Below are 9,081 nucleotides of genomic sequence, written 5' to 3' on the forward strand. Positions count from 1 at the left end.
AAGAGAGGGCGCCAACCTAATTGGTTAATTATGTCGTCGAAGAAAAAACCATAAGTGTCACTATCAAGCAAGTCATAAAAAGACTGTTCTGGTATAATTTTTGGAGTAGTCATAACAATCGAGTAATGAATTAAAGTACTGGAAGTTAGAAAATAATAATCTGGAAGTTCGATCTTGGAAACTTGCGGTGAGGGCGCGCACGCGCTTGAGATATCCCTTCGGAGGGCGTGGTGCGCGAGTAAGAATGCAGATACCAAATTTGTACGAGCGCGATGCACGCTAAGTTTGTTCGTGTGTAAGGCGTGTGCGCGCTCTGAGATGCAGCAATGTGTTTAAGGTTTTTAGTTATGAAACTACATGCTTAGAGATTGTTTTTATAGTGTTTGGTTACTAAGTCTAAGGCCGGCTAGTTGCTAAATAAAAAGATGTGAAAAAAAACATATTTTTAGAATAGTTTCCTACACATGAATTCTATTTTAGTTTTTGGAATTTCTATATATGATTAGCTTCCAAAATTCCCATGAATTTTGACATTCCACGAAATATAAGGTTCCTAATTACATTATGGATCCCAATTGAATAAAACAAGGCCCATGGGTTACATAAAATTGGTTTCTTTATTATATTAGCTTCTGAAATTCCGCGAAACTTTGAAATACCTCAAAGTATCAGGTACCTAATTACATTATGGATCCCAATTAAATTAAACAAGGCCCAAAGGTTCATATATTTTGGCCCAAAACTTATATAAATGTGACTAAGGCATGCAATTTCATATGTGCACATATATTAAAATATACCACCCCCAAATAATTTTAGAGAGGGGGGTTCATGATATAGTTCAATTAAATTACCTACACATGCTGAATTTCAACTGAAGAACTATATGGTAAAATAAAAATATGTGATTAATCATGTATTAAATTTACGATACGTACATAGTAGAGCAATCACATAAACAAATAAATACTAACTACTTAACTAAAAATGAAATTAAACTAAAGTACTGAAATTAAAACAAGTACGGAAATTAAATAGTTATTATAAAACAAAAATAAATCTAAATCAAATGCATCACAACAAATCAAAAGGAAATAATATATCCCTGAGAAGAAGATGGTCCAGAACCATCAGAAGGACGACGATGCTCACGTCTAGAGTCAGAAAAAGAAGGCGAACCTCATGGCTGGGGCATACGTCTCAAGACCTCGGCCTGAAAAGCTGCTTGCGCCTCTTCTATATTCTCTATAGAATTAAGCATATCAGCGTGGTTGTCAGTTATGGTTCAAATGTTCTACTCTAAACTGCAATGATCACGTTGAATGGAACCCAGAGAATGGGGACCTTGAGTTGGAGAAAAGGAGTAACAACTTAAGCTTACTCTAACTCTGCTAATATTTTGATCCAGTACTCTATTATTTTGCTACTTTTAGTTAAAAAAGTTTGGTGAGCTATTCTTATCTTCTCAATCCTCATACTTCCTTCCCTTTCAGGTAAAATCATCCATTGATTAACAGTGTGAATTTTGAAAGGTGAGGTTAGTAGATCCTCCTTTGCTTACAATGTTGAGAAAAGAAACACTAAAACATGGATCTTTATGAGCTGGAAAATCCTAGAAAGGGTAACACAACTACACAAGATACTATTCAAGCTTTGCAAGCAATGAACATGGAAAAAAGCGCAGCTAACACAGTCTCTTTCGCGGACAAGGTACGAGGTAACCAACCACACCAAATCAATATTTCTGACCTCCTAATTCTTGAAATGAAAGGCAGCATGCCTTCAATTCGCTTAACTAAGCAAGCAATTGAAAGAGGGAGACGGTACTGCCAATTCAGCCTCATTGGCAGACCGGATTTTAACAAAATCAAGCTAAAAGAAGTAAAAAAAATAGCTCTTAACCTGTGTAAGGAAAAAGGGGATTGGAAACTAGTACCACTTGGGAAGGGATTCTTCATGATACGGCTGGTATGTGAAGAAGATTTAAGAAACATTATGGGAGGAGGACCATGGAGGTTTGGAGATCAAATCCTTTGTCTCTCTAAATGGACACTTGACTTTGACCGAGCTATCCAACGCTCCTTCACGGCATTTGTTTGGATAAAGTTCCCAAAGCTAGGCCAGCAATATTGGTACTACGAGATCCTAATGTGCATGGGCAGAGCCCTGGGGTCTCTAATGGGGGAGGACAAACATACACTAAATAGGGACTTCAGCTTCTATGCATCGGTTCTGATTGAGATCAATCTAGCCAAACCAATCCCACAGTAGTTTGAAGTAGAAGAGGAGGAAGGCAAATCCTTTCTACAAGAAGTGGATGTAGGTAAACTGCCCAAATTCTGCCCCCATTGCAAAGTGGTTGGGCATAACATGGCTGAATGCTTAGTCATGAGACAAAACAGGGAGAAAGAAGGAGAACATAACAACAACCCCACAAGAAACACAGGCAAGGAAACTGCAACCACGGAATAACGAGAAGAACCACAAAGGAAAGGAAAAAATAGAAATAAAAGGAGAAACAGGAATAAGGATACACTAGCCGGTCCAAGCGGCACAAAGGATGCTTAAGGCATGCACAATAATAACTTTAAAACCAGTGAACTCTTCCATGACACAAACTCTGAGTTAGTGGAAACCAACAACAGGGTCCATAATGATGCCTCTTCATCAACGGTATCCACTACCACCAATGCGGCAAATCTAGTGGTTCAGGATAATGCGGAGATGGGCAAAGTGCCTGATTCACTGAGTGAGGGGCACTGCTTAACTAACCCAATTCAGGAAGGAGGGATTACAACACTTGCGATTTACAATTCCCTCGAGAATGTAAATCTGATACAGATGCACTTGACTAATTCTCGAGAGTAGGAAGATGACCTACAATCATCTAAGAACATGTTTCAAGTCCTTGCTCAAACTGAATCCTTGTTAAGGCTACCTAGCTGGGCGGAGATGGAAATGGAGATTGATAAGGAGAGCACAAAAAAGGAAGGAGAATGGCAAACTCATAAGAAGAAGTATAACAAGTCTAAATGGATGGAGCAGCAGCTTTCCCCTCCACCCACCAGGGTAAGAGTGGCCTCAAAATTTTCTCAATAAATATAAGCTTCTGGAATATAAGGGGAGTGAAAAAAGAGAAATTTATCACTTACCTTAAAGACATCATAGCTTCGCATAAGCCAGACATCCTATGTCTAGCAGAACCACTTCTCGCACCACCCTCCATGACTCCGGAGTTTTTGTGTAGGCCGGAGTTTAATGAGCACTTTCTTCATAATAACATTCCTAATAGAATCGGAAATATTTGGGTCTTTTGGAGGAATGGTTTGACTGTTAGTCTTTTGGGTTTGTTGCATCAACATATTACGATCAAGGTCAGGGAGGCCACTGTTTCACTGGTTCATGCGCGGTCTCCTTATGTACAGCAAAGAGCCCTCTGGGATGAACTAACTACTCTGGGAATAAATGTAGGTCCCTGGGTAGTGGTTGGCAATTTCAATGTTGTTACCATGGCAATAAAAAGAAAAGGAGGATGCTCACCATGCCAACTGGCAGTTAATGAATTTGTCGAATTCATTAATAATAATGCGCTAGTTGATTCCACTAATCTTGGTTACAAGTTTTCTTGGTGTAACAAAAGAATAGGGAATAGAAGAATGCTCCAGAAGATTGATAGAATGCTAGTGAATCAACAGTGGATTGATACAGCAGCGGGGTGGAAGAGCAAAATTTTGAAAAGAAAATTCTCAGACCACTCGCCGGTGGTCGGCTCGCTAACCTCCATCCCTAAACCCACAAACATTCCTTTCAGGTTCAAGAGGATTTGGATCAAACATGAAGGGTTGAAAGATGTTGTCAAGCAGAGTTGGGAAGAGCCTTTAGAGGATGTACCAATAAGAAAAGTTATGAAACAAACTGAAACGCCTCAAGTCGACACTCAAATAGTGGAGATGGGAAGTGTTTGGGAACCTGAAACTAAGGAGAGAACAGGTAGAGGTAGAATTGGAGCAGGTCTTGTGTGAACAAGAAGAGCACCCCTTTAATGTTGTACTACAGCACAGTGAAATAGAAAAGGAACAGGAACTCAACAAACTAATAGACTTGGAATCAGAGCAATGGAGACAGAAAGCAAGAATTAAGGAAACTTTTGAAGGGGACAGAAACACTTCTTACTTTCATGCAATACACAAGCTAAGGTTAAACAATTCTTTGATTATGGAAATCAAGAAAACTGATAGTACCATTCTGAAACAACAACATGAGATTAAGCAACATGTGGTCTCAACCTTCCAAAACAAGTACTAAGCACAACAGGTTTAACACAATGAACAACTTCTAGAACTGATACACAAGCTCATATCTGAAGAGAAGAACGCCAAACTCACTAATCTCCCTACAGATGCAGAAGTTAAAGATGATGTGTTAAGCATGGATTCTAAAAGCTCACCTAGGCCAGATGGGTTTCAAGGAATATTTTTTCAAACTTTTTGGAAAATGGTGGGTCCCAGATATTTCCAAGGAAATTATTTCCTTTTTCAGGGATACCAAGCTTCCCATGGGCATGAATTCCAACTTTCTAGTTCTTCTCCCTAAGATCAACCATGCTCAAGTTGTTAATCACTACCACCCAATATGTCTTAGCAATTTTTTATTTAAAATTATCACTAAGATTTTGTCCTTAAGAACTAACCTCATGGCAAACAAGTTGATTAATTGTGAGCAGCTTGGCTTCATCAAAGGCAGGAATAGTACTGTAGGCATCTGTCTCATCTCATAAATGATTAATGAATTGGACCACAAAAGGAGAGGTGGCAACATCAGTCTAAAGCTCGATATCCCGCAAGCCTTTGACACTCTGAGCTGGGAATTCCTTATTCTAGTGATGCAAAGGTTCGGCTTCTCCAAGACTTGGTGTGACTGGATTTCCAAGATTCTAAACAGTGCAATGATTTCGGTGATGATAAATGGAAGTCCTTGTGTGGTTTTTTGCTGCACACAGGGGGCTCCGTCAGGGAGATCCATTGTCCCCCTTTCTATTTAACTTGGCCGAAGATGTGCTCAACAGATGAGTAACCACATGTTCAACTCTGGGCATGTTAAGCATATGGTCGATGTAGGTAGCACTCATGGACCTACCCACCTCCTTTTCACAGGTAACTTGTTCCTCTTTGCAAATGGAGACATGCATGGGCTTCAAAGACTATGGTCTAGCCTTAAGTCTTACCAACAAGCTGCGGGGCAATTTTTTAACACACACAAAAGCAAGCTTTACATTAATGAAAAATGGAGGAATTCTTTAGCATCAAAGAGGGGGAGTTGTCGGAAACATATTTGGGCATGCCTCTCTTCAAGGGGAAAGTAACTAGAAGATTCACCCAATCCTAAGTGGATAAAATAAAAAATTAAGCATTAGGATGGGCTGGCAGAATGCTTTCATTCCAGGGAAGAATAGTGATAGCCCAATCAATTCTTTCAAGCATGCCAATACACAATATGGCAGTGTATAAATGGCCGGCAAAAAGTACTAAAGAAGGAAATTAGGCCATTCGGAACTTCATATGGTCAGGAGATCCCACAAAAAGGAAGGCAATCACCTTAAAGTGGGAGGATGTTTGCAAACCCAAAGATGAGGGAGGGCTAGGTATCAAAAGGCTGGAAGAACTGAACAAAGCACTACTCTTCAAACTGGCTTGGAGTTTTTTGTGTAAGCAAGATGACTAGAGCAAGTTCATGACCAAAAAGTTCACAAAGAAAAACAGAAGTATTCTCACTTATCATAAACCCTCTTCAGTTTGGCCGAGGCTAAGGGATATGCTTCAAGAAATCAAACCTTTCACTGGCTGGGTCACCGGCAATGGACAAAGTGTGGATTTGTGGAGAGATGATTAGGCTGGACAATCCATCATGGAATTAATGCCACAAGTAAACTTGTCAGGATTCAAAGCTATTATGGCTGATGTCATTGAAGACAACTCTTGGTGCCTACCAAGATCAGTAATTAACATGTTCAATGGAAACCTGAAACAGGTGGAAATTTCACTATTCGATCGGCTTTCGAAACTGTAAAAAAAAAGAAAAATAAAAACACATGGCACAGGAAAGTCTGGGCCACACATATTCATCTACGTGTTGCTAGTCTAGCTTGGAAGCTTATCAGAAAGTTTGTCCCAACAGATGATCGCATCAGGAAAATTGGTATTAAACTAGTTTCTCGGTGCCATTCTGCCAACAAGAAGAAGAGTCGGCCCAGCATATACTATGGGATTACACGAAAACTAAAAAGTTATGGGCTTGGGTCACTAGCCTGTTTGAACTTCAACCCACAGAACTCAACTTCATGACTCTCATAGAACTCTCCAAAGGTCGAAGATCCATTATACAAGACCTCTGGAATGCTACTGTAATTCACCTTATGGGTGCAAATCTGGAAAACTCGCAACAAAATTCACTTCGAAGATCTTCCAATCAACTTTTGCCATATGAAGAAGTGTATAGTGCAGGGAATTAGAGTGTCAAGCTTTATTTCTAAGGGCAAAATGTACAATGGTGTCTTAGACCTTAGAATTCTTAACAGACTTCAAGTGAAGAGCAAAGGTACCCCACTACAAGGTATCAAAGAAGTACACTGGTATCCACCTTTGGGCTCGATCATCAAATGCAACACTGATGGGTCAGTTCTTGGCATCCCAACTAGAGGGAGTGCTGGTGTAGTTTTCAGAAATAAAGACCTAGTAATCATGGGGGGGAGGGGTTCTTGCAATTGGGCTAGGTGAAGTTACCTCATTTCAGGCTGAGTGGACAACTATTGTCTACGCAATGGAGAAAGCTAAAGACATGAACTGGATAAGCCTTCTTCTTTCCTATCTTAACTTAAACACCTTAAAGAAAACGTATGTCTGACTTTTTAGGGAACTCACCAACAAAGTCGCCAAAAAATATGTACGCACAAAAATGTGTACCTAGGTCTAAATAGTTGATTTTAGAGTCGCCACTAACTTTATTAAGGAAAAGTTAAGTAAAACCTATGTGAAGGACTAGTCCCTTGAACTAGATGATTATTGGGTTTGGGAGTCAAGGTATGATGTGGGAAGGTATTAGGAACCCACACTCGCCTGGTAAAACCAGCCTTACTTCTATTGAGATGTGCAGTTATGGAGATAGGTGAATGAAGAAAGCTTGAACTTTAACTACCAATCAAGTTGGATGATCTTCGCTAATTTATTTAAAAGCCAATAACTATATATTATGATAAGACTAATAAATAATCCTAATATGAAATACTAAATGAAGAAAAAAGAAAGATGTCACCTTGTTTGAAATGTTGCCTCATACTTGATTGTAGATTGATTGATTGATTGTTGATCTTGATTAATTGTTGATGAATGATGATGATGAACTTAATCTTGAATTGACAACTTTGATTTTTGGATTGAAACTGGTGATTTGGGAGAAGAAACAACTAGTGGTGAAATGGAGCTTCTTCTTAGGTAAAATGAAGAACTTGAAAGAAAAATAAAGAACACTCAAGAAAAGAAGTTAAGACTACTAGGCTATTAGCTCTGAATAACTAGCTGAAGATGTTTTTTTGTTGGCGAATGAGACCCCTATTTATAATGTTTAGGCGTAGATTCCAATATGGTAATGAGTTTCATTTAATGGCTGAGTATTGATTAAGAAAAATTCAATAGCTTGATATCTTTCTAGATGCACCTCCTAAATCTAGCCCTTGATTCAAGAGATGGGATAAAGGGGTGAGATCTTGGCCTTTGACTTTTAGGTTTTTGTAGATAGATTAGGGCAAAATATAAAACCTTAGATATCCTCAATATGCCCACAATCTAGGGTTTCCAAACATGGCTCTAAAATGGCATATTCTATAGAATATTCTTGATTTTAAGGATCAAATCAAATCAAATAATTAAGGAATGTTATCTAGAGTTTTGGAGGCTTGAGAATAATCTGGAAACCCTAATGAAAAGGTTCAACATGAGCTAGATCCACAGCCCACGAGCACAGGTCCAAAATCCACAAAGAAGGCCTGTTTTGACCATTTTATGAACACTGTAAATTCCCTTTGACCGGATCAAAATTAGGCAAACCCTTCTTCACAAAAGCTATTAACTAATCCATTAGGAATGCCCATGAACTCTTAAAAATACCCTTGGGTCAAAATCTTACTCCAAAAATGTATTGCACTGAACAACGCGCACAACTGGTTGAAACGGGATAGGGCAAGATTAGGGTTTCTGAAAATAAAAAAGAACCTAGGCAAGCTTGTACTCATTTCGAAGGATTTTTTGAGGGTAATTCAAATATAAAATAATCTCATCCAAAGGAGTGGAAAATTCAAAATTTGGGCTCCAAAGGGTTATAGGGTATTTTGGTCATTTCTAGCTCGAAATTCAGAATGCAACGAAACTTCAGCCATAGCTAGAACATGATGAGAAGAGTATAAAGACGCTAATAGAAGATGAAAAGAAAGAATTTTGATGTAGAAATGAAGACTCGAGAATGCAAATCATCTTATATGATCAAATTTAATTCAAGGTAAAATCGTGAATGAATTATGCCTGGGGTGCAAAAATGGGGAGTCTACATATACCAAGTTGAAAATATGCACTACCCTGTTGAAGCTTCTGCTACACCATCACAACTTAAATGAGAGCCGTGTGTAAACCAGTCTACCGCCCAATTTTAATGCAGTCAGTCGGACATCTATTGTCATTATTGTGGTGGTAAAGGACACATCAAATACTATTGTCCTGTTAGAAGGAAGGATTTTCATCCATCTTCTACATTCATCAACCACAGGGCCCACCACACACTCTTTAGAATTGACACAGTTCAAGGCAGAGAAACAACTTCATCAAGAATCTTTCCATCATATCCAGGAGTATTTTTTACGACCAACAAGATGAGACCTTTGCGTTCTACAAACATTCGTCAGATTTGGGTAAGAAAATTTGATCTCCTCACTCCAAATTGATAATGCATGATATGATTTAGTCTTAGGGATCTAACTTAAAAATACCTAAAAAAAATGCTAATTATGAGGATTAATTTTTATTTGGACTAATTATA

General features: G+C 38.7%; 1 protein-coding gene across 1 annotated transcript; it reads left to right on the forward strand.

The window, feature by feature from the left end:
• Positions 1-1,587: 1,587 nt before the first annotated feature.
• On the forward strand, positions 1,588-2,271 carry LOC147514872 (uncharacterized). Its single transcript, XM_086592719.1, has one exon. The coding sequence runs from the start codon at positions 1,588-1,590 to the stop codon at positions 2,269-2,271; it is 684 nt and encodes a 227-aa protein (XP_086448845.1).
• The last annotated feature ends 6,810 nt before the right edge of the window (positions 2,272-9,081 follow it).

Source organism: Coptis chinensis, chromosome 2 (assembly GCF_015680905.1).
Source record: "Coptis chinensis isolate HL-2020 chromosome 2, ASM1568090v1, whole genome shotgun sequence".
In the NCBI taxonomy this organism is placed as follows: Eukaryota; Viridiplantae; Streptophyta; class Magnoliopsida; order Ranunculales; family Ranunculaceae; genus Coptis; species Coptis chinensis.

Bases quoted from the DNA above. Each gene is read 5' to 3' on its own strand.
- LOC147514872 (XM_086592719.1), top strand. From the start codon at position 1,588: ATGGATCTTTATGAGCTGGAAAATCCTAGAAAGGGTAACACAACTACA.